The 27,284-nt window shown below is 37.2% G+C and overlaps 1 protein-coding gene across 1 annotated transcript in view; it reads right to left on the bottom strand.

Annotated features, from left to right (window-relative positions):
• itga9 (integrin, alpha 9) overlaps positions 1-27,284 on the bottom strand; it is a 120,620-nt gene that overhangs the window by 74,305 nt on the left and 19,031 nt on the right. Inside the window, exons 5-14 of the mRNA XM_062058393.1 lie at positions 23,566-23,633; positions 15,829-15,958; positions 15,523-15,608; positions 15,387-15,449; positions 12,070-12,207; positions 11,781-11,886; positions 8,721-8,815; positions 4,362-4,452; positions 4,008-4,053; positions 2,003-2,157 (exon numbers count right to left, since the gene is read on the bottom strand). Of these exons, the coding sequence (XP_061914377.1) occupies positions 2,003-2,157; positions 4,008-4,053; positions 4,362-4,452; positions 8,721-8,815; positions 11,781-11,886; positions 12,070-12,207; positions 15,387-15,449; positions 15,523-15,608; positions 15,829-15,958; positions 23,566-23,633 (978 nt within the window). The remainder of the gene's footprint in view (positions 1-2,002; positions 2,158-4,007; positions 4,054-4,361; positions 4,453-8,720; positions 8,816-11,780; positions 11,887-12,069; positions 12,208-15,386; positions 15,450-15,522; positions 15,609-15,828; positions 15,959-23,565; positions 23,634-27,284) is intronic.

Raw genomic sequence — 27,284 nt, 5'->3', positions numbered from 1 at the left:
TAGACTCTGTGAGAGCCAACAACGATTATTTTGGGAAAATTATGATCCAGGACATTATATTTTTGAGCCCGAACATAAAGAGGATGAGCAATACGTTTTAGAAAGCCAACTGCTACCCAGCGTTGCTATGTGCTAAACATACAAACTAACCATAACAAATTAAAATACAACAAACACTTAATGTAATATTTCCACTCTCGCACAATTCTCACTAAGGGTTAAAAAAAGTTCTTGCAGAAAGCAACTTTAGGGATCTTTTTTGCTATTTTGCGGGGATCTAACAGCCGACCAGCCTCTCGGTCGACGGCCATATTTGTTTCCTACCAGGTGAGAGATGCTTGAATTTAAATCTAGAATTTACTTTTAGCAAGTTTGAGATGAAGCAGAAGCAGCTGTCGGTTTATAGTGTGTCAACAACAGCAGCGTAAGCTACAATTAGCTCACTGCTATCAATGCGCCGCTAAAATTGTCTGCGTTGGCGCTTAAATTAACAATATCACTTATATTTGGTTAATTTTCAGGTCACGACATGTAAACGGAATATTGTTGGCGGTTACTGGATATTTTAGAGAGGGTACAATGGGTGCAATAGAGCAGTGGTTCTCAACCTTTTTTCAGTGATGTACTCCCTGTGAACATTTTTTTAATTCAAGTACCCCCTAATCAGAGCAAAGCATTTTTGGTTGAAAAAAAGAGATAAAGAAGTCAAATACAGCACTATGTCATCAGTTTCTGATTTATTAAATTGTATAACAGTGCAAAATATTGCTCATTTGTAGTGGTCTTTCTTGAACTATTTGGAAAAAAAGATATAAAAATAACTAAAAACTTGTTGAAAAATAAACAAGTGATTCAATTATAAATAAAGATTTCTACACATAGAAGTAATCATCAACTTAAAGTGCCCTCTTTGGGGATTGTAATAGAGATCCATCTGGATTCATGAACTTAATTCTAAACATTTCTTCACAAAAAAATAAATCTTTAACATCAATATTTATGGAACATGTCCACAAAAAATCTAGCTGTCAACACTGAATATTGCATTGTTGCATTTCTTTTCACAGTTCTTTTTGACAGACATTTTAGTGAGGGTCAAACCATCATGGCATGGGGGAAACTCTGGGTTTATGGTAATGAATGGAATAGCCTACTTGATTTGATGTTCAATTTATTAACTTACATTCATATTTTGTTGAAGTATTATTTAATAAATATATTTATAAAGGATTTTTGAATTGTTGCTATTTTTAGAATATTTAAAAAAAATCTCACGTACCCCTTGGCATACCTTCAAGTACCCCCAGGGGTACGCGTACCCCCATTTGAGAACCACTGCAATAGAGGACTCTCCATCTGTTGACCCAATTTTTAGCTATTTATTTACAATTGCACATGCATAAAAAAGCCAAGCATATGTGTTCTTGACTTACATAAGGATTGTGGATGATAAACAGCACATCTCTTTACCATTTCCAGTATGACTGGTGTGATAGCGCGGTCGGAGTGCAGAAGTACAGTGATGTCAATATCCGAAAATAGCCAACGGTATTCAGAGTGGGATATTAAAAATGGCCGACTGAAATTGTGGCATTTGGTGATATTTCGCATACTTTGCGGATTGTGAATACAATTGGATAGGGTTTAATGGATACAATGAAACACAATTAAGCATATAAAGTCAATTTGTTTTTCCACTCTACCGGTACTTGAAGGCTTGAGAACAATGGCTGTCATACTTTAAAATGACACAATTTGGACATGTTCACTGTGAGGTGTACTGACTTGTGTTGCCAGCTATTTAGCCGATAATGGTATGTGACTTGTTTCAGTAAATCTATGCTGTTGTGCAAGCTGTACAATGACTACTCTAAGGTATATACGCATTTTCTTTATATGCTACTATTTCTTCAGAAGTTGTAATAAAATGCTTGCTAAGATTTGGTCACTTTTGTGAAATACTGTATAAATGTCACAGCACTTGATTTTTTTCCCCTCTCACCTATTTGTCCTGGAAGTTGTCGCCCACGGAAGCGCATGCAGACCGTGACATTGAAGCAGTTTATGTTCTGGAGAGCCTCATGACACTGAGGCACAGAGATGTTGATGGACGCAGGCAAGAAGATGGAGACGTCCACCGTAATGACAGGCCGGGACCTTCCACCACATTGCACAGGAATAAAATGTGGATTAGGGAACGTGATCAGGAAGTAGAAAAAATGATGCTTCGTTTACAGGACAGGTGTGAAACTCAAGGCTCTGGGGCCAGATCTGGCCCGCCACATCATTTTATATGGCCCACAACAGCTTGGAGATTGTATGTGTCAATAAAGTATTTTATCTTGCATATCTTTTAAACGTCAATATCTAAAAATGCAACCGATACATTCCAAACATTTATTTAATTTCAAAGTTATCCATCAAATTGTACACTGTAAAAATGACAATAAAAAAAACTGGAAGCTCATTCAATTTACCTAGAATTTTACCGTGAAAACAACAGGTACTGTTTTTTTATTTAGAGTAATATGCTGTAGAAACCTAATTTTACGGTAAAAAAATCAGCCAACTGAGCTGCCAGGTTTGTACCGCAAAATCTACAGATTTGTTTTCAGTGCATGTAAAAATATATACTGTATTTGTAATACAGCTGTTCTTTGCCACACTGTGCTTCAAATATTGCGAACTTTGTGGATTTTAGTAAAATATATACAGTACAGGCCAAAAGTTTGGACACACCTTCTTTTTCAATGCGTTTTCTTTACTTCATGACTATTTACATTGTAGATTGTCACTGAAGGCATCAAAACTATGAGTGGAGTTATGTACTTAACAAACAAAGGTGAAATAACTGAAAACATGTTTTCCATCCATCCATCCATTTTCTACCGCTTATTCCCTTCGGGGTCGCGGGGGGCGCTGGAGCCTATCTCAGCTACAATTGGGCGGAAGGCGGGGTACACCCTGGACAAGTCGCCACCTCATCGCAGGAAAACATGTTTTATATTCTAGTTTCTTCAAATTAGCCACCCTTTGCTCTGATTACTTTTTTGCACACTCTTGGCATTCTCTCCATGAGCTTCAATAGGTAGTCACCTATTGAATATATATATATATATATATATATATATATATATATATATATATATATATATATATATATATATATATATATATATATATATATATATATATATATATATATATATATATATATATATATACATGCATATATATATATATATATATATATACATATTATACATGTATATATTATATATATACATGTATATATTATATATATACATGTATATATATATTATATGTATACATATATATATATATATATATATATATATATATATATATATATATATATATATATATATATATATATATATATATATATATATATATATATATATAATATATATGTATGTATATATTTCAAGGCATAATAAAAAATTTGGTCCTGAATTAAGCATTTTCAAGCATAAAAATGGCTAAATAAAAAAAAAAAATCAATACCACAGTAGCATTAGCCACAAAAAGAGACAAAACCAATCAGAGTGCACGGTTCAGTATTGTGGCCACTGATTGGCTCAGTCTCAGGCAGCATTACTATATTGCAGGGGTGTCAAACTGGTTTTGATTGAGGGCCACATAACAGTAATGCCTGCCCTCAGAGGGCCATTTCGAACTCTATATGCATATAAATGTATAATATATGTAAGTATTCACCTCATGATAACATTACACACTTGCCTATGAGTTTCAATTCAGTCGTTCCTCGTTTATCGCTGTGAATTGGTTCCGGACATCAACGCAATAATTTAATTTCCGCTAAGTAGGAACAATTTCTTATAAATCAAATGTTTTTATATTTACAGCATAAAAAAACTTGTTTACAACCTTCTAAATATGTTTTCAACATCACGAGAGCCCTTTTAGACATTAAATAACATCCTTTACAGTGTGTTATAAATTGCAGGGTCACCGTTACTCACCTCAGAAGCACCACACTGTCTGCCATAAAAGCTCCAATTGTGACATCTGCAACAAAAACATGTCATACGGAATTGACTCTTCATCGTATGACTTTATAATATACACCTGCAATTGTTCAACAAAAAAATCATTGAGAGTCAATCTGGTTCAGATTGAATGAGAGCTCAGGAATGTTGTAAACAAACTGCCTCTGTCACGAGCATGCTGAGATTGCAAGAGAACGAGGGTCACAACTCATGACTTTAAAGACAAATATTTAATGTTCTCCTCTGCTCGGTGAGGTTTTCGGTTTCAATTTTATGATGTGGTTGGGGAAACTAATCAAACCTCAATCCCATCTGATAAGACCCTACCTGTGTATCCGTTGCCGTCCATGTCCACACTGCCAGATATGGACTGGCCGAACATCTGGAGACCAGGACTGACACTGCGCCCAGTTATTTTCTGTAACACAAGATACCACACAGTAAAAAGTACAGTTTAATCTAACAAGGAGAGAGAACGACGAGAGAGAACACTGTGTGAGACTTCCACTTTGCTGTGTGTTTGTTTTTCCACAGTGACAGATTTAAAAGCATTTGGGGGTCGAGTCAGAGAGCAGTCATGAATACAGAATCATTAGCAAAACATGTCAAAATGAGGAATGAAGTGTCCTAAAGTGGCCTTTTACATGCAACACGGCAAAAAAAAAAGAAGATTCAGGACAGGAAAAAACAAAACATGTTTAGTTAAAAAATGTGAGGTTTCTTTTTTTCATATGATCTATCTTTTTTTTGAGTCCTAAATCCTTTAAATAATTCAAACATTACATTTCACAGGATTGTGAAGCACAGGCTGCTAAAGACGACACATGAAAAACCAGAAATTCATTATTGTGGGACAATGTAAGCCTTATTTTATTGCTTTTTTCTTATCCTAAAATACAATGTCTTAATACAGTTTGGCCTAATAACAATAATAATAAGAACCGATGTGGTCTCTATTAGCAGGGCTAAGAAAATTAGCTATATATATATATATATATATATATATATATATATATATATATATATATATATATATATATATATATATATATATATATATATATAAATTACTAGTATTATTTGTAATTCTCAAAAGTACACTGCAAAAAAGATTGGACAAAATATAAAATAAAAATACTAGATTTTAGGAAACTATTGAAATGATCTGTGCATGCAGCTAGTTAATTTTACTTGATAGAACTTTCCTCCAGAAGGTCTTATCTTTGTCCATGTGATGTCAAATGAAACAAAAATGTAGCTGTTTGCCCACAATACCCAGCAATATGTTTGGAGGAGAAAAGGTGAGGCTTTCAATCCCAGGAACACCATGCTTACCATCAAGCATGGTGGTGGTAGTATTATGCTCTGGGCCTGTTTTGCTGCCAATGGAACTGGTGCTTTACAGAGAGTAAATGGGGCAATGAAAAAGGAGGATTACCTCTAAATTCTTCAGGACAACCTAAAATCTTCAGCCCGGAGGTTGGGTCTTGGGCGCAGTTGGGTGTTCCAACAGGACAATGACCCCAAACACACGTCAAAAGTGGTAAAGGAATGGCTAAATCAGGCTAGAATTAGATTTTAAAATGGCCTTCCCAAAGTCCTGACCTAAACGTGTGGACAATGCTAAAGAAACAAGTCCATGTCAGAAAACCAACAAATTTAGCTGAACTGCACCAATTTCGTCAAGAGGAGTGGTGAAAAATTCAACCACAAGCTTGCCAGAAGCTTGTGGGTGGCTACCAAAAGCGCCTTATTGCAGTGAAACTTGCCAAGGCACATGTAACCAAATGTTAACATTGCTGTATGTATACTTTTGACCCAGCAGATTTGGTCACATTTTCAGTAGACCCATAATAAATTCATAAAAGAACCAAACTTCATGAATGTTTTTTGTGACAAAAACAAGTATGTGCTCCAATCACTCTATCACAAAACAAAATAAGAGTTGTAGAAATTATTGGAAACTCAAGACAGGCATGACATTATGTTCTTTACAAGTGTATGTAAACTTTTGACCACGACTGTAGTTTTGGGTAAAAAAAGCATAATTCAACTTGCAATTCTTAAGTTACGCATCCTCGGGAGGCTGCAGAACCTTTAAACAAGATTTTCTATGTGAGGAAAACCAAAATATCTTATTTAAATAGTTATTTTCTCAATGTCAACATTTCTAAACTAGAATAGACACAAATAAATATTCATGCTTAAATAAAGATTAAGATGTAAATTAAATGACTAAAAATAAGTAAATTGCCCTTAAAAAGTAAGGGGGAAAAAAAAAGAAGTAACATTTTGGCAAGTGGCAGATGTAGTGTAATTACTGTAGTTACCAGGAAATATAATTAATTATTGCCCTACTTTTTTTAAAAATCTTCAAATATCTCGGATTAGACAAGAATTTCAGGAGTTGAGGGTTACTCCCACGTGACCCACTTCCATCTGGAAAACACCAGATTTAAATCTGTGTTCCTGTTTAGAGTTCCAATGTCCTTAAGCGCACCTCCCATGAGAGAGAAGGTGAAAGGTGTTGTGTGGGTGTGTGGAGGACAGAGAGACAGGGTGCATATTGAATAAGAGAAGTGATGGAATAAAGGTAAAGCTAAAAAATTGCTTCAGACCTTGTGTGGCTTTGCCGGGAATCTACAATAAAAACACGCTACATTTCATTCTGGGTAGTGGTGTTTAAACTGGTAATTACTGTAGTAGTAACTATTCCAAACACTGCAAATTAGCGCTTGGTCAAAAACAATGATTTTAACAGCCGTGGCTGTAGGCAACCTCCTGTCGTATTTTTGATTAAATCTGGAGAGCAGTAGCTGCATTTGAAGTATTATGAGTGGTCAGCATCCAGCAGCTGAATCTATCTTTGCCTGCACTATAAACTGTTGTTTACGCTACTCAGCTGTTGGTGTGAAACTCATGTATGTCACACTTGTTGTACTGTTGTTTACAGTGTGTTCATCAGTACTGGGTGGGTTAATGCTGGCTCGGCAGTTTCCTCTTTACTACTATTACATCATTGGTTCTGTTGCTGCAGTGTTGTGCAATATACGGCGGAGCCTCAACTTACCAGCACATTGTGTTCCATGACCGAGCTCGGAACTCAGAACACTCAAAACTTAAAGCAGCCTCGCCCATTGAAATTAATTGAAATCAATTTATCTGTGCTTAGTCCTCACAAAAGACCACCATTTTGATATATGCCATGCCTTTTAAGAATAAAAACAAACTTTTGGACAATAAATATTTTTTTTCAAAAACAACACAATTGCATGTACTAACTGTAAATACAACTGTAGTAGTTTTATGAAAATATGAAGTAATATTGTTCAGTGTTTACCTTTGCGGACTGGACTGATGCAGTGTCTCCTTCGGACTGCTTGTCCGTCAAATGCTGCCAATTTTCGCTTATTATGAGCAACCAATCTTTATAGAGCAGGTTAGGTGTTTCTTCCTTGACATCTGGCAACAGTGTCTCCTTCGCGTAACAATAGGAACTAAGAAATCACTTTTTATGTTCCATATGGACGTATTTGAGTGATGGACCGGAGAGGTCAGCGTTGACAACAAGTGATATGTACAGTATGTCTCTGTACCAAAGGTAATTAATTCCTCGACCGTCCAGTTTGTTGAGACAGAACACATTGAAACACGTCAAACACAGCATCTGCAGCTTCTTAATATTTTTCTGGATACATGTTTGTTGTTTGGATGTGTTTGGCTTTATGCTGCTTGATGCTGGCTGCAGCTGACGCTACGATGGGGATGACAGGAAGGACATATTTGTACTGGTTTGTTTCTCTGGTGTATTATTCTGCTTCTCTCTCCTTCGTACAGACATTCTTAGGTGCAATGGTTGGAGAGCAGGATTGTGTCGATCTCTGAGCGGTGCTAAAACACGTAGCTCAACTGTCGAATCAAAACTTATGTTTGTTTCTTGTGCAAATATAGCAGGAACAATGTGGAACAATAATTTTACTTTTTATTATTCAAACAAACTACAACTGCTGGTGAAAATGCTCAAAAGTCAAGGTATGCTCACAACTTAAAGCAAAACAAAAGGCTGAAAGAAAGCTCATATTTTAAATTACGCTTTATTTATTGTACTTGTAAGTTGAGGTACTTGTACATAGACAACCGTGTGTCAAAGAGTGCTATGTTTTACTTTCCACTTCATCATGCATTCTACAGTAGAAAGGGGATTTATATAGCCCCATTCATCATGGTTTACCTGACACATGAAACGTGACACATTGGGGGTGCACTATCCACTTTAGATGCCATATGGCAGTCGAATGTTAAATATCTTCACATTTGTTTTGTGGCAATTCCAACTTTGAGCAAAGTGTCAGTTGCTATCTAGCATGGCGCTTTTAATACTTTTCAGCAAACTGTTTAACCCCCTCCCCACCCTTCCTCTCATGCGAGATCCACCCAGCAATGGGGCCATATGAATCCCTTCCCTGCTGTAAATTATTATTTAAGTTCAATTAGTAAAGGTCAACGTTGCTATTAACCATTTGGAGCATGAAAGTGCATAGTACTGTAGGTTAAAAGCTTTAGGGGGCCTCCTTGCAACTCTCTAAAACCTCAGCACGTGCTGTTCAACACAAACGCATGCAAGGTGACCACATGGTCTTGATTTAAAATAACAGTACGGTATACAATTTAACAATAACGACTCACCATTGAGTATTTTCTGATGATTCCTGCGGCATCCCCATGGTAGATATAAACAGCTCCTCCGTAGTCATCTTCCTTGGGCGCTCCTATGGCAACATCTGCAGAGGAAGATGGCGATCAAGAGCATATCTATGAAAATTCCACACCAACAACGACACTTTCTGTTTCAGCTTCAATGTGTGTTTACTTTCTGCCGGACAGTACTCAACCCACAAGCAGCTACAGCAAGAATTTCTAATAGACAAATGCATGTTTATAAAAAGTTGACCTCAGAGTGGAAACCCGATTCTAAGTATAAAGTACTGGAAAGAGATGTGAAACATCATTACTAGATCCCCTTTCCACAGAAAGAGTCACATATAAGCTTGAAGCAGTCAAGCATACCAAAGCAGAAATCAGTAATTATGACGAAACAAGGTCTTTAGTTCAATAAAACATGTTTTTTTTTATTTCTACAGATGTTCTAAACAATGAAATGGTAACTCTTCATTTGTAAATAACAGGCTGCCATGTATGTCTCTGTTTGCCATTCAAGAGTGATAATGATGAATTATAATACACACACACACAAACACTGTGCCAGGCTGCAGGCTGAGAGCTGGATCTCTCGACGGATAAAACCGGGAAATGTTGTGGTGTCTGTGTGAGCAGATTGCCAGGCTGAATCTTCTGAGCCAAGCAAGGAAAATAAACCGTGTAAACAGTGCGTTTGAATGTGCAGTAATATTCACCTATCAATGAAATACATCTCTTTAGAAGCCGTCTTATCTCTAAAGATGCAGCAAATTGAAACCAACATGATTGTTTCCCAAACTAAGTCTGTCAGTCAATCATACTTGCTTAGATAGATTTATTTACAGTATATAGCACTTTTTCATGCACAGGCAGGTTGCAGCACAAAGTGCTTTACACCAGTAAAAAAACAAAACAAATGCACGCAGGCCTTACACACGCACACACAACACTGTTGACTATAACAAGACATGGCACTGACGATTGAGGAAAAACGCCACCTTCGAGGCGTCCACACAACTAAAAATGTCATCTAAAAAATTAATATAAAATATATTTTAGAATAATTGTTAATATACATATGTATAAGAATAAAATATAACTAATACATGAATAAAAACATAGAGTAGTGACAATAATAATAGTAGTAATAGCATTAAATAAAATAGAAAACAACAGAATAACATTTAAGAACCTTGAAAGAGTTTAAAATGATCTTGAGGCTTGAGTGACCTTTTTTTTAAAAATATTTTTTATTAATGTTGTGTGTTGTATTAATTGTTAATTCATGTATTTGTAGTGCATATCAATATAGATCACTTCTAAACTTAATGTGTAATAACAAAGATTTAAACTTTGTTATTAAACTGAATTCTTACTACACTTGTGCCATTCCATCAAGTCGGTGCAATTTGTGTCCCCAGGAAATAAAATAAATAAATGCACAATACGCCTTCCGCCCGATTGTAGCTTAGATAGGCTCCAGCGCCCCCCGCGACCCCGAAAGGAATAAGCGGTAGAAAATACATAAATACACTGTAATGTGTTTAGTGTCAACATACTATTAGCATAAATAATATGAGGATATAAATATACGGTATTTACACTACCGTTCAAAAGTTTGGGGTCACATTGAAATGTCCTTATTTTTGAAGGAAAATAACTCTACTTTTCAATGAAGATAACTTTAAACTAGTCTTAACTTTAAACAAATACACTCTATACATTGCTAATGTGGTAAATCACTATTCTAGCTGCAAATGTCTGGTTTTTGGTGCAATATCTTGCGCAATCATGTTCACACATCTGAAAACAGTTTAGCTCGTTACAGAAGCTACAAAAATGACCTTCCTTTGAGCAGATTGAGTTTCTGGAGCATCACATTTGTGGGGTCAATTAAACGCTCAAAATGGCCAGAAAAAGAGAACTTTCATCTGAAACTCGACAGTCTATTCTTGTTCGTAGAAATGAAGGCTATTCCACAAAATTGTTTGGGTGACCCCAAACTTTTGAACGGTAGTGTATATATATATATATATATATAAATACACTGTGTTTAGTGTCAACATATTATTAGCATAAATAACATGTGGATATATATATATATATATATATATATATATATATATATATATATATATATATATATATATATATATATATATATATATATATATATATATATATATATATATATATATACACACACACACACACACACACACACACACACACATATATACAGTACAGGCCAAAAGTTTGGACACACCTTCTCATTTCAATGGGTTTTCTTTATTTTCATGACTATTCACATTGGAGATTGTCACTGAAGGCATCAAAACTATGACACCTGTGAAGTAAAAACCATTTCAGGAGACTACCTCTTGAAGCTCATCGAGAGAATGCCAAGAGTGTGCAAAGCAGTAATCAGAGCAAAGGGTGGCTATTTTCAAGAAACTAGAATATAACAAATGTTTTCAGTTATTTCTCCGTTTTTTGTTAAGTACATAACTCCACGTGTTCATTCATGTATGTGTGTGTGTGTGTATATATAAGTATTTGCTAATTATACATTAAAAACTCACCGGTTACTTTCAATCCTGTTACTCAAATGAGTCTTCGGCTTAGACACACAAAAATGAAATAATATAGCCTTAGATGGGTCAACACACATTTTAAGTAGTTCAATATGTGTGTTATCAGATTTAGAGTAAAAACAAATAGACAGTTAAAACAAGCACACTGCACCCATTTGCTAGAATAGTCTATGTAGAGTATATGTTAATGTTAGTAACACATTATATATTTTTTAGCAAGTTTAGGCCCCTTGAGCTCAGCAAGTTTGGGTACCGCTGCTCTAAAACCTGCAGATTTGGAAACAAGATCAATTTGAGTATGTTACTGAGAGTGTTTTAAAATAGGAGCTATAGATTAAACCTGTAATCTCCCAATTACTGAACACCCACTCTACCACCTGAGCTGAGTTGCCCCTTTGTAGCCCTCCTCGATCCACTGAGTAAGTGGACCGTGACACTATTACATTACACTGACCTTGGTAGCCGTCATCGTCGATGTCTCCAATCGAGGAAATGGACTCTCCAAAGTGAGCGTTGTAAGAGTTGTCCCCCGTTAATACGGCCTGCTCCTCCATCACTCCCTGGAAGACAATGTGATCACAACAATAACTGATTAGGTAAAATCAACAAGGGTTTATAATGGAAACACTGATTGCCGTAATACATTACAGCATATCATAGCAATCACATGATTTTTCTTTACAAAAAGCTTGACAAAATATCTGCAGCTTATGGTATGATCGTGCCGACGGATCCCCACTTACGTTGCCCTTGCTGAGGTACACAGACACCCGGCCCTCATCCCGTAGCTGGCTGTGCATGGGTGCCCCCACCAGCAGGTCTGACAGGCCGTCCTGGTTCAAATCAACTGCACACAATGAGGAGCCAAAGTAAGAGCCCATCTGGAACCAAGCCGAGCCAAACAGAGCATTGGGTCAGATCACAGACACTGGTTCATATCATTGACATGTGCACGTATGTTCACCTAAAAAAAGGAAAACATCAACATCAAAAAGCTAATCAGGTAAGGACTCCTTAAAGGGGAACTGCTTTTTTTTTGGAATCATCATCATTATGAAAGACATGACAATGGATGTATTTCTTTTATGCATTCTAAATATTAATATATTAAATACATGTGTTCAAAACTCAGCTTACAAAGGAGCCTATAGGAGCCACTCTACTCTGCCAACAAAGCCCTTTAAAAAAATCCAAACACCTCCATTAAGGCTTCATATACATGATGTAAGTATATATGTAATGTAGTAATGAGCACATTTATAACATTTAATATTTACATATTTTGATCATTTTAATCATAAGCGTTGCATTAATTGCAAAAACGCAATTACTGATTACTGCTCACTGCAGACTTAATGAGAGCCAACAAACATATTTATATTTCCTGTATTTTATATTATTACTTTAAACTGTTTTATATTTTAATTTTGTATCCTGTAAAGCGTATTTGAGTGTTCTGAAAAGCGCTATACCAAATAAAATGTATTATTATTATTACTATTATTATTACATAATACATCACTTACTGTGCAATGTCTGCTGTCAATAGGATGCCGACTGAAAGGATGTTCGTATATTCTCATTTAAATGAAAAATGACTCATAATCCTCGCAAAGAAAGGAGGAACCAAGTGTTTTTTTTGTGTCGTTCTCCCCATTCCCGGGTCTAAATTGGCTGTCAAAGTGTACTAACTTGTCGGAATACGTCCCTGTCCTTCTACTATCCAGGTGAGAGGAATGATGTACAAACATGTATGATCTTAAATAAAGTTTGACGAGCAAGGAAGTGAGAAAGCAACTCATCAGTCGATAATGTCAACATTGGTACTCAAGCTCGTATCACAGCGCTGCTATAAATAGTTTGTCTGCGTTAGCGCTTATAATAACAATATCACTAATACTTGGTTAATATTCTAGTCATGAAATGTAAATGGAGTATTGTTGACACTTTTGGATGGTTATTTATTGGGTTTTATGGGCGGAATAGAGGATTTCCCATTGGCTCCGCTGAAAGCAGACTTTTAATTACGTTTATATGGTCAGAATGCATTTTTAAAAATACATCCGTCGTCATGTCATTCATAATGATTGTAAACGATTGGCAAAATTCCTCAAAAAAGTGCAATTCCCCTTTAAATATGCACTATTTCACTTGAAAATAGTTGTGGTACCTCAAACCTTAAAGGACAAACCTTATAACAAACCTTCCAGTTCAATTTAATATACCACACAAGTCTGATTTACCAATAAGGCCTAAAATGATTCTACCATGATTAAGTGTAGAGTCGATAAGAACGGTCTTGTTAAGAGCTATTTTCTCAGTGTCGTTCAATGAGCCTTCCCTCAGAGAATATGATATAGTTAGGGCCTCCCCTACTCACTGAAAATCTAATTTTCAGTGTATTTTGTGTGTATTTTCTGCTCACCCCAGACTCCATTTAGGTTGCCAATGTAGAAGCCAAAAATCATTAATTTTGCCTTGAAAGGAAACCTATGATGATATTTTCTGACTTCTAAATGTTGTTATGATATTGAATACTCGTGTTAAATAATGCCAGAGCATCAAAACATAAGGTTCATGCATTTGGCCGTGAGGTTCCACGCAGTTTTTGATGGCTCTGCTCGCTGGGTTTTTGGACTGTTTTTGTAACAGTGGGGAATCAATGACATCACTTTAAGAAAACAGAAGAAGCGGTAGAGTATTATTTCATCTAATCTTGGCATGCGCATAATAACACAGACTTGCGACATGCACTGACATAAATTTTGGTAAAAGTGTTTTTTTAATGCAGCTCTACATCGATCGTAGGGTGTGCAGGTTTACCTATTGTTGTGACCGGGTGAATCTATTAAAATGTTTATGAAGTAGATTTTTGACCATCCCTGGAAAGAAATAGTGGTGACGTCCGTTTCCAAGATATATATTTAAACAGTGTATATTTTCAAAAGCTAAATCATGATACTTTTGAGGTGCATGGGGCCTGATTTCATTTGCAATTTGGGAAGGCCTCCACAAACATCTTGCAGACATACGTAGAAAATAGGTTATAAAAATGACTGTGGAGCAAAATGTATGCAAAATGTACATTAAAAGCATATGCAATACATGTTATCGAATCCTCGCCTACCGCCCGAATGCAGCTGAGATAGGCTCCAGTGACCCCGAAAGGAACAATCGGTACAAAATGGATGGATGGATGGATTATAATCCAGTGTTTTTTAAACTTCTTTTGCCAAGTACCACCTCAGAAAAAACTTAGCTCTCCAAGTACAACCATAATGCCATCCATCCATTTTCTACCGCTTGTGATCAACTTTAAAATACATTAGTGTTGTAGGCTTAGGTATTCATTTCAACAAGGCAGTGTTTTTATTCAACATGTATATATAGCATTTTTGGCCGCCGTAACATTACACACAGTTTGAACAGTAACAATGTGTTTGAATATTGGAAAATAAAACTCTGTCCTTTAATCAAGCGATTCTTTGGCGTACCAATAAATGAAGCCCGCTTACGACAGTTTAAGAATCACTGATCTCGCCCAAATGTAAATGTAAATTCAAATCATCATAGGTCCCTTTTAAACAAAGCATAGTAGGTTGGATAAAGGTGTTTTCTTTATTGTTCTCAAGCTGCTGCACACTGAAGTTTTTTTGGAAGCTGCTACTTGACTCAAAATTGTCTGATAAGATTAGGGTTAGCAATACATTTCAAAATGTAATATTTTTTATTGTTGAATCATTAGTTATTGAAGACTTTTGTCATATTCTTGTGTATTTCCAGCCAAAAGTTACCCTTTCATACAAATACAAATTCACTTTGAACTCAATATTTGGAGGTAAAAGCACATTCAAGGGAAGAACTGAATTTTAGGTTCCTTGTGTGGATATTGTGTTCAAATGTTCAATTGAAAAGCTAAACATTGCACTATTAGATTGTCTAAAAACAAGCATCACATACGGCTACATCTACTGTTACAAAGGAACGGACAGTAGCCTCGGCGTTATAATTGGAAACAGGTCTGTGCGTGGGTGTGTTTAAACCGCATCTAAAGTCATACCATTTTCCCTGAGGCTTGAAAACTCTTCACCAACGACACACCGTCAATCTTGAAGATGTAAACCTGAGCGGAACAAGAAAAGGTTGATCAGTGCAGCCGCAGTGTGACGATATAACACAAAGATGAGGACCCTTACCTTCCCGCTGCCATTGTGCTGAGGGGCCCCTGCGGCTATGTCGATTGCATTGGGAGAGGAGAAATGTCCCGCGGTCACAGCATAGCCTGCGCACACGCGCGCACACACACACACACACACACACACACACACACACACACACACACACACACACACACACACACACACACACACACACACACACACACACACACACACACACACACACACACACACACACACACACACACACACACACAAAGATTGTCAGCTGCCTTTTGTTTGTTAGACTTGAATATTCCCCACTCATTATTCACAGTGTCTCACCAAGGTAGCTGTATCTGTGGGAGTTGACCTCATCTTTGTTTGGACTGTAGAAGGTGTCAGAGGTCAGGTTGTAAACCTTAATAGTCCCGGTCCAGTAGTAGGACCCCGGAGCTCCCATCACCACCAGCTCCTGCAAGAGACGAACCTCCACATGTTCAGCCAGATATTCCTCACGTCATACTGTAGCTTTCGTCTGAGGTTGAACAAAGAAGCGCCGCAGTGTGAAATTTTGGTTAACCAGAGGCCGCAGTCGGTCGTGCGCTATCTGCCGCTAAACCGCCAAGAAGTGTGACGAGGAATGCAGAGGTCGTGTAAAATTGACAGCTGTAGAATGACTCACTTTGTCATGGCTTTTCACTGTGACAGTTTAATGCTATTGTGGCACGGACCAGAGAAAAGGCATTTAAGACGGACCACCTTCAAAGTTTCTCACTTAATCTTTAATCTTTCACCTACAACACCACACCAAAGAGACAGTTATGCCTCGTTATCGTTGTGGAGTCGCACACACACGTGCACACTTGTAAGTCGTGGCAATCCGTCACAGATGTCAAACATCTGGCCACCATGAGACCATGGATCACGATTTAACAGTTGGACATCTTTTCTAGAAATTCTTGACATTCTTTTCAGGGGAGAGTTTTTTTTTTTGGTGGTGTGTATGTGTGTGTGTGTGTGTGTGTGTGTGTGTGTGTGTGTGTGTGTGTGTGTGTGTGTGTGTGTGTGTGTGTGTGTGTGTGTGCTTTAAGAGATCAACAATGACACTTTTGTCAGTCAAAAGTGTTTGATGCACTCCTATTTAAAAGTCAGTTTCTATGCATATATGTATACAACTTAGGGGCGTAACGATTCGGTTTTACAACGATTCGATATTTGTGGTTGCCGATACGATTCAGGGACGATCTTAATATTTTTAGAACGATACAATCAAAAACAATTAAATCAATTAATCAATCAAAGTTTATTTATACATCCCTTAATCACAAAGGCCACAAAGGGCTTCACAAACAGGGGTGTAACAATTCGTTTTAACAACGATTCGATCCGATTTGATATTTGTGGTTGCCGATTCGATACAGGGACGATCGTAAGTTTTTTAGAACGATACAATCAGAAATAATTCAAGCCATCAAAGTGTATTTATATATTCCTTAATCACAAAGACCACAAAGGGATTCATAAACCACAACAACATCCTCAGATGGTATGGGGAGTGGACTATATATGCTATATATATAAATAAATAAATAAAATATATATATAGCCTCTGGAGGGAGAACAAACGCATAGGCTTAAAAACTAACGATGAAGGTGAAGTTATAACACTAAAACGCCCACCGTAAGAGGTGCTTGAAGACACGGCTAGCTAGCAAGCGGCGAAAGTCCAACCGCAGTCGGCAGTATTTTAGCTGCTTCTAAATAACTAATCCTCGCCTCCATGGCGATAAATAAAGTAAGTTTCTTACAAGTATCATCCCTGCAGGACGAGGAATAGCTAAACATGCTTCACTACACACCATAGCTCATCGGCGTCAAAATGTAAACAAACGCCATTGGTGGATCTACACCTAACATCCACTGTAATGATACCAAGTACAGGAGCGTATCTAGTCGATACTACTATGATTACGTCGATATTTTTTGGCATCACAACATCTTCCTTTGTTTTAAAAAAATGTATATTATGTTTATAAACTCAGGAAATACATCCCTGGACACATGAGGACTTTGAATATGACCAATGTATGATCGTGTAACTACTTGGTATCAGATTGATATCCAAATTATTGGCATCATCCAAAACTAATGTAAAGCATCCAAACAACAGAAGAATAAGTGATTATTCCATGTGAACAGAAGTGTAGATAGAACATGTTAAAAGAGAAAGTAAACAGATATTAACAATAAATGAACAAGTAGATTATTAATTCATTTTCTACCACTTGTCCTTAATAATTTTGACAAAATAATAGAATTATAAATGACACAATATATTACTGCATATGTCAGCAGAATAATTCAGTCTTTGTTTGCTTACTTACTAAAAAAAGACAAGTTGTCTTGTTTAATGTACCGTAAGATGTTTTGTTGAAATAAAACCAATAATGCAATTTTTTGTGGTCCCATTTATTTAGAAAAGTATCGAAAAGTACCAAAAAGTAGCGATAAAATATTGGTATCGGGACAACCCTAATATATATAAATATACATACATACACCCATTGTCGTCCCAAAAATCCCCAAAAAGTGCAGTTCGCCTTTAATAAAGTATAATCCAAGATTATACTTTTGCTCAATCTATCCATTTGTTTCTTTATCCACCTGTCTTTCCATCTATCTATTCATCCATTTGTACAATGTATCATCTATCTCTTATAAAACAAGTAGATTATGTAAAACCTCACATTTTATTAACTATTAAAGGACATGTCTTTAAGATGAAGACATGTCTGTGAACCCTACTGCACTAATCTTTACATCCTAAATTGAGTGTGACTGTAATTTGAGACATCAAAAGGAGCTTTTTTATTACTAATGTGTAGAAAAACAAAATGGTATTAAATCTTTAACATGCATATTTTTTACATGTAACAAAAATATGTAATGTGTTTGCTCACTTTAGCTCCACTAAGGCTCTTAAAGGTTAGAGTTTGCACAAAGAGCCATTGTGCTACAGCTGATGATGTCATCTGTCAGTAGTGCATCTCCGCTATATGGAGAAAAGGGAAACGTGTGTTTTCTTAATCGCTTTATCTGGTGGAGCCACCCCAGAGGTGAAGTGAGGTCGCCACAGCCAAAGGAAACATAAACTCGCCTTATCAGGCAACATTAAATGTTTTACAAGTTAGACTTTCCATATCTTAAAAGTATAAATATTCTCCGGATCCCACAGAGTCAGTAATGAGGAAGATAGATTAGGAAACAAAGCAGTGATCAAATACAACACTTCAGCAATTAGGTGAAGCAATTTCACTCAAATTAAAGAGGCTGTTTGCAACTTGCTCAAAGTTATATTTGTTCAAACCAAAATATATAATGATCTAAACAAATAGTTATATTTTTCACAACAACTAATTGTATTGAATACAAATTGTTTGTCGGTCAGAGGAAATAGTCTGGCCTTCAGGCTTGTCATTTTTCGCTTGTTCATACACATGCACACACAGGGAGTGCGTGCACACACACAAAATCAAGAGAGGCAACTAACAATTTGCAGTTATGTGGTTGTTATGATAGAATATATATATATATATATATATATATATATATATATATATATATATATATATATATATATATATATATATATACATATATAAACATATATATACATATATATATATACATATACATATATATATATATATATATATATATATATATATATATATATATATATATATATATATATATATATATATATATATATATATATATATATATAAAAACCGTTTCCATATGAGTTGGGAAATTGTGTTGGATGTAAATATAAACGGAATACAATGATTTGCAAATCATTTTCAACCCATGTTCAATTGAATGCACTACAAAGACAAGATATGTGATGTTCAAACTCATAAACTTTATTTTTTTTGGTAAATAATAATTAACTTAGAATTTCATGGCTGCGACACGTGCCAAAGTAGTTGGGAAAGGGCATGTTCACCACTGTGTTACATGGCCTTTCCTTTTAACAACACTCAGTAAACATTTGGGAACTGAGGAGACACATTTTTGAAGCTTCTCAGGTGGAATTATTTCCCATTCTTGCTTGATGTACAGCTTAAGTTGTTCAACAGTCCGGGGGTCTCCGTTGTGGTATTTTAGGCTTCATAATGCGCCACACATTTTCAATGGGAGACAGGTCTGGACTACAGGCAGGCCAGTCTAGTACCCGCACTCTTTTACTATGAAGCCACGTTGATGTAACACGTGGCTTGGCATTGTCTTGCTTAAATAAGCAGGGGCGTCCATGGTAACGTTGCTTGGATGGCAACATATGTTGCTCCAAAACCTGTATGTACCTTTCAGCATTAATGGCGCCTTCACAGATGTGTAAGTTACCCATGTCTTGGGCACTAATACACCCCATACCATCACAGATGCTGGTTTTTCAACTTTGCGCCTATAACAATCCAGATGGTTCTTTTCCTCTTTGGTCCGGAGAACACGACGTCCACAGTTTCCAAAAACAATTCCAAATGTGGACTCGTCAGACCACAGAACACTTTTCCACTTTGTATCAGTCCATCTTAGATGAGCTCAGGCCCAGCGAAGCCCACGGCGTTTCTGGGTGTTGTTGATAAACGGTTTTCGCCTTGCATAGGAGAGTTTCAACTTGCACTTACAGATGTAGCGACCAACTGTAGTTACTGATAGTGGGTTTCTGAAGTGTTCCTGAGCCCATGTGGTGATATCCTTTACTCACTGATGTCGCTTGTTGATGCAGTACAGCCTGAGGGATCGAAAGTCACGTGCTTAGCTGCTTACGTGCAGTGATTTCTCCAGATTCTCTGAACCCTTTGATGATATTACGGACCGTAGATGGTGAAATCCCCAAATTCCTTGCAATAGCTGGTTGAGAAAGGTTTTTCTTAAACTGTTCAACAATTTGCTCACGCATTTGTTGACAAAGTTGTGACCCTCGCCCCGTCCTTGTTTGTGAATGACTGAGCATTTCATGGAATCTACTTTTATACCCAATCATGGCACCCACCTGTTCCCAATTTGCCTGTTCACCTGTGGGATGTTCCAAATAAGTGTTTGATGAGCATTCCTCAACTTTATCAGTATTTATTGCCACCTTTCCCAACTTCTTTGTCACCTGTTGCTGGCATCAAATTCTAAAGTTAATGATTATTTGCAAAAAAAAAAAAAGTTTATCAGTTTGAACATCAAATATGTTGTCTTTGTAGCATATTCAACTGAATATGGGTTGAAAATTATTTGCAAATTATTGTATTCCGTTTATATTTACATCTAACACAATTTCCCAACTCATATGGAAACGGGGTTTGTATATATATATATATATATATATATATACATATATATATATATATATATACAGCATATATACATATATATATATCAGTGGCGTGCGGTGAGGTTAATGTCTGGTGAGGCACTGACTTCATCACAGTCAGATTTACAAACATATGAACCCTAAAGAGTATCTTATTCACCATGCGATTGGCAGCAGTTAACGGGTTATGTTTAAAAGCTCATACCAGCATTCTTCCCTGCTTGGCACTCAGCATCAAGGGTTGGAATTGGGGGTTAAATCACCAAAAATGATTCAAGGGCGTGGCACCGCTGCTGCCCACTGCTCCCCTCACCTCCCAGGGGGTGAACAAGGGGATGGGTCAAATGCAGAGGACAAATTTCACCACACCTAGTGTGTGTGTGACAATCATTGCTACTTTAACTTAACTTTAACTTTACACTTACAAACTGTAGCACACAAAAAAGCACATTTAATAAAAAAAATGTTATTATGGTCTTACCTTTACTTATAAGTGCGGGAACAGTGGTGTTCGTGTTGGAAGAGTTGTGAAAGAATGAAATATGAAATCCGTGCTGCAGTCTGCAGGTGTACCTAATGTTGTGTCCCTGCGGTCGTTCGCGGCTCCTCCAGCGCGAGCATCGTTGTTTTTGCACTTTTTGGCTTCTTGTTAAGTGACTTTTTTTTGGTGGATTCGGTCTTGCACGTGGAGGGTTTAATAGCCAATGTTAGTCGCTAACCTTTGCCATATCTCTATCATTAGAGGCAGAGGTGGGTAGTAACGCGTTACATTTGCTGTGTTACATTTACTTATGTAACAGTTTGGATGAATTGTACTTGTCATCCATCCATCCAATTTCTACCGCTTATCCCTTGCGGGGTCGTGGGGGGTGCTGGAGCCCGGAGGGAACCCACGCAGTCACGGGGAGAACATGCAAACTCCACACAGAAATATACCAAGCGCAGGATCGAACCCAGGACCTTCGTATTGTGAGGCAGATGCACTAACCCCTGTTCCACCGTGCTGCCCAACTACTTGTCAGAGTAGTTTTAATGCCACATTTTCTTTACTTCTCCTTGAGTATTTTGGTGAAGAAAAAACGAGATGTTTTGTGACGATCTGTCATGTCAGGTGTCACATGGTCTGTTGCTTCCTTCGTTTTGAGTTTATTTCCTGGTCAGCGCTCTTATTTTGGTACCATTTCCTGTCTGTCTACCTGAGCGCCTTTTCCCCCTCACCTGTCGCTGATTTGCAGCCTGGCCACACCTGGTCGTGGTTGCCAATCAGCTGGCTTCTGTTTAGGCCTGCCTCGCCCTCCAGTCAGGGCTTAAGGATTGTTGAGTAGTTGATCTATGTTACTGACTGTGTTAGCTGCATCCTGTGTTCCTAATTGTTAAATACTTGTTTTAGCTTCACGTTGTCCGCCTGTCTCCTGCATCTTGGGTTCACAATAACAGCAGCCAGGCGAGTTTGTGACACTTTTACTCCGTTAAATTGAGTTTCATACATTACATTTAATTTATATCATCAATATATCAATTTACATTCCATTAATTACTGCTTGGAATGAAGTGTTGTTTTGGCTTGTCAGGGAGACTTCTTCCAGTGGTCACTGTCACATGACTCTGTTTCACCAATCCAACGCAAGCACTAGTCACGTTTGACCCCATTTTACAAATCAAACGGAGCCTGGCAGTCACATGACCTCACTCAAACTACACACTGTAAAAAGTGACATTTTCTTACAAACTGGAAAAAATAACTTTTATATCAAGTGCTGTCATTTGTGTCAGTAGAAATGTTTTCATTTCAGCCTATAAAAATTCCACCACTTCATCATTCCAAGTAGGTTTTATAATGTAACTACCGGTAAGACAATTGATACTTACTAAACCGTAACCCATGTGTAATGTCTGTAGGAGTGTTTTCATGCATATTTGTATGTGCTATCGTAATGTAATCAAGCTAGCGTTTTTACGGATTACTGAATATGCTAACACGTTTAGAGTGTCTGTGGTAGTATTATTAACTTACAATGGTTTTCTGTTTGCATTGTGTCAGTTTCGTAAATTTACCAAAATATCACTGTAGAGTTAGTGATTTTGTTAAACTGATTGGAGAGCTAGCTTCTGCAGCTAGTGGGTCCATGACGATTACTCGTGTTTTGTTTGATCAGCTGTTTTACTACCTTGTTACAGCCACTGTTTGGAAACACTTAAGGTATGTAAATAAACATTTAAAAAATCGTTCATACCTGTATATACAGTATCTGCGGTCTATGGTCCAGTGCGGCTAATGTGCGTAAAAATATTTATTTATTTTAAAATTTGGTGGGTGCAGCTTAAATACCAGTGTGCTCTATATTTCAGAGTTTACGGTATTTGGATGACTACTCTGTACTTTTAATTGAGTAATACTACCCTAAAAAACAGTACTTTTACTTGAGTAAAATTGCTTGCTACTCTACCCACCTCTGATTAGCTGGCAACAAACAAAGCTGTGTGTGTGTGTGTGTGTGTGTGTGTGTGTGTGTTACGTTGGGCGTAGTTAACATGCTCAAAGCTGGGAGAGGGTGGGAAATAAGGCGGGAAATAAGGCTTACTTATTGGAAGTTAAGCATCTGCGTAAAGGTTGCAAACAGCCCCTTGAAGTATATAAGATGAAAACATGAAAAAACACATCATTTTTTTGCAGTAAGAGATTAAGAAGATGAACAAGGACCGTTACTGACCTCCATAAAAACTCCTGCTATCCCAGCTTGGCAGGAGCCGTGCTCTTCCCCATACTTCTGCTTATAATCTGGACCCAAGAAAAAAACAAACCACAAATTATTTCACTGTGTGCTTGATCCAGCATTTACTGGAGTTGTCGCTCTCCCTTGCATTCCATATGGAGCTACTCAAAGAGTTAGTCTCTTCCAAGACAGTCTGGGGGAGCAGAAGCGGAAAGGAGCGGTGCAACATCCAACAAGACCTCTGACTCTGAGGGGGAGGCTCTCAGGTTACAACAAAACTGAAATTGCAACACAGATCCCGAGTCTGGCAACTTATTGTAAGAAATGGGATGTGACACTGACCAGGGAGCACAATCAACATCATTAGCTGTACTAATTAGGTCAGGGGTCTCAAACTCAATTCACCTGAGGTCCACAGGAGGTAGAGTCTGGGTATGGCTGGGTACCACAATAAGTATTTACTTCAAAATCCCGTTTTAACTACGTGACTAAATGTGTTGACTCCTTCTACCAGCAGCTATAGTGACCCTATGGTAGGCCCAGTCATTACACATGTAATATTGAATGTAAAAATGGTATATTTTGTCATTGTGGAGTTCACGAGGAGATTACGTCGATCGCGAGCTACCGGTCGATCGCGGACGGTGTGTCAGTCGATCGCCAGCCAGATTATAACCTAAAAATTTGCAATCATCAATCTTCACTAAAACGTAATTTTCGTCACTTGAGTCAGTGGTCCCCAACCTTTTTGTAACTGCAGACCGGTCAACGCTTGAAAATTTGTCCCACGGACCGGGGGGAGGTGTTTTTTTGTTTTTGTTTGTTTTTTTTGTCATAAAAAAATACAATCATGCGTGCTTACGAACTGTATCCCTGCAGACTGTATTGATCTATATTGATATATAATGTAGGAACCAGAAATATTAATAACAGAAAGAAACAACCCTTTTGTGCGAATGAGTGTGAATGAGTGTATGGGGGAGGGAGGTTTTTGGGGTTGGTGCGCTAATTGTAAGTGAATCTTGTGTTTTTTATGTTGATTTAATAAAAATAAAACAATTTAAAAATGTTTTTTTTTTTTTTTTCTTGTGCGGCCCGGTACCAATCGATCCACGGACCGGTACCGGACCGCAGCCCGGTGGTTTGGCACCACTGACTTGAGTGACATTCACGGCACCTGAGGATCTGGCTGCTGCGAGATCATTAAGAAAAAATGACCGACAGGAAGGCGAGAAACACTTTTTATTTCAACAGAATCTCGCGCCGTACCTGCTGTTAAAAGCCTAAAGACCGACTGCACAGTTCCTGTCTTCACAATAAAAGCGCTGCTTCATCCTGCCTGCGCTAACGAAATAAGAGTCTCGGAAAGCTGGCGTGCACAAGCTAGCAAGCTATGGAGTTTGCCGCAAATTTATTTCTTGTAAAGTGTATAAAAAGGAGTATGGAAGCTGGACAAATAAGATGCCAAATATCAACCACTTTCATGTAGTATAGGACAGAAAGGAGGACTTTTTTTCTCCTCCATTTAAAAATGCGAACGTTATTATCACTCATGTCTGATTCCAATCAATGCAAGTCATCAGAATCAGGTAATACACCAACTTATATTCTTCTCTTCATGAAAGAAATGTGTTATGTGTTAAACATGCTTGTATTATCAATAAACACCTTTAACTTGTTAACAAAAATGTATATTTCATAAATAAATACAAATAAATTATATATATGAAAGAGGTAGATCCCCTCGACTTGGTCAATTGAAAAGTAGCTCGCCTGCAGAAAAAGTGTGGGCACCCCTACTATCGACACTTCAGCTTGCTTACAGGAAGTTTCTTTTTGTGTTGCCCAATCCCAGCAGGCACAAGACATTAAAACAACGTTGAGAACGTGTTGAATTAGGTCCTGACGTTAAGCAAATCAAACATAACGTTGACACGACATGCTTTTTAACAGCGTTTAATCAATGCTGGGTTCTGATGTTGATTTGACTATTGAATTTTGGTCATTTCCCAACCAAAGTTCTGCAACACAAATACAACGTTAAAACAACATACTTTTTGACGACGTTTATTCAATGTCAAGTTGGGATGTTGATTTGACCATTGAAATTTGGTAATTTCTCAATCAAAAAAAGTGAATCCAATGTTGGACATCAACGTTGTCTCAATTTATAAATTCATCTATTTGGCAATGTTGTTTCAAAGTCATTTTGAAAGGACATGTATGTATACTCAACATTGTATCAATGTCTTGTGCCTGCTGGGATATGTTTGCCGTGGTGTCATTTTTGTGTTTGCACCATCATTGTAGTTATTCTCTAGTGCAGGGGTGTCAAACGTACGGCCCAAGGGCTGGATCATGCCTGTGGAAAGGTTTTATCCGGCCCACGGGATGAGTTTGCCAAGTATAAAAATTAACCTGCAATTTTTGAATGAAAGAAACAGCTGTTCTAAATGTGTCCACTGGATGTCGCAATAGCAATTCTTTGTATCTTTGTAGATGATGCTACATATGTACAAAATAAACCACATGATATTAGTACATCAGTCAAGGAAAATGATCAAACTACATTAATAACACCTGTAATTTGATTTTGATATATATTTTTTTTATCTTGATTGAAAATTAACACCAGTTGACTGATAATTTATTCAGAAAATATAAATAACGACAAATAAATTAAACGCAACATGTAAGTGTAAAAAAAAAACTAACAACATTATGATTTGTACATTTTCAGAATGTGCTTGTTCTATTTTTAAACAAAGAAAACAATCTGAAGTTGTCTTTATTTTGAAGTTATCGTGCCGTGATTTTACCAGTCCGGCCCACTTGGGAGTAGATTTTTCTCCATGTGGCCCCCGATCTAAAATGAGTTTGACACCCCTGCTCTAGTGGGATTCAAGATTACTATCAAATGGACCGCAACTATGCTAAACTATGCAGGTATGGGCCTGAGTGCCACAGAAGGCCGGAGTTTGAGACCGTTGAATTTGATAACCAGTGACTCAAGTAAATTCCTCACATTTCATTTGATTATACTATTGAGGGACGTGAAACTTATTCTCATCATGGGCCACATTGCATTTACGGCTGCTCCCAAGGGGCCACTTGTAACTGCGGAACATAGAAATGTATTATTGCTGCACAATATTATTACATATCTTCTACATACGCACTATACTATAGAAATAAAAACTGGATATACTGTATAGTAGTCATTGTACAGCTTGTATAGCAGTATATGTAAATACTGCCCTCTGAAAATGAGTCAACACAGCCATTATTGTCTAAATCACAGGTGTCAAACTCAAGGTCACATCTGGCCCGCCACTTCATTTAACTTGGCCCACCAACCCAACCTGGAGATAATGTGCATCGAAAAAGTGTGTCATCTTTTTTATTACATGTATTTGTTCTTTCAATTTTGACAGAAAAATCCTGTCCACTGCTATGGATTTTGTTTTGCTAACGGCTAAATTATGGATTGGATTAAGCAACGAAATAAACAATGCTCTAAAATGATTTGCTTTAAGAAACTGTTCAGACTCAAAGTGTTTGGTACAGAGAAAAGGAATCCTGATAAGCATCTTGAACCTTGTTAAAACAAGGAGAACATTGTATTCATTTTATAAAGGATAAATAAAAACATCGATGACAATTCTGTTTTGTTTGATCAGCCGTTTTACTGCCGTGTTATAGGCACAGTTTGGGAT

Source organism: Entelurus aequoreus, linkage group LG09 (assembly GCF_033978785.1).
Source record: "Entelurus aequoreus isolate RoL-2023_Sb linkage group LG09, RoL_Eaeq_v1.1, whole genome shotgun sequence".
In the NCBI taxonomy this organism is placed as follows: domain Eukaryota; kingdom Metazoa; phylum Chordata; class Actinopteri; order Syngnathiformes; family Syngnathidae; genus Entelurus; species Entelurus aequoreus.
This window is presented reverse-complemented; position numbering and strand designations above follow the sequence as displayed.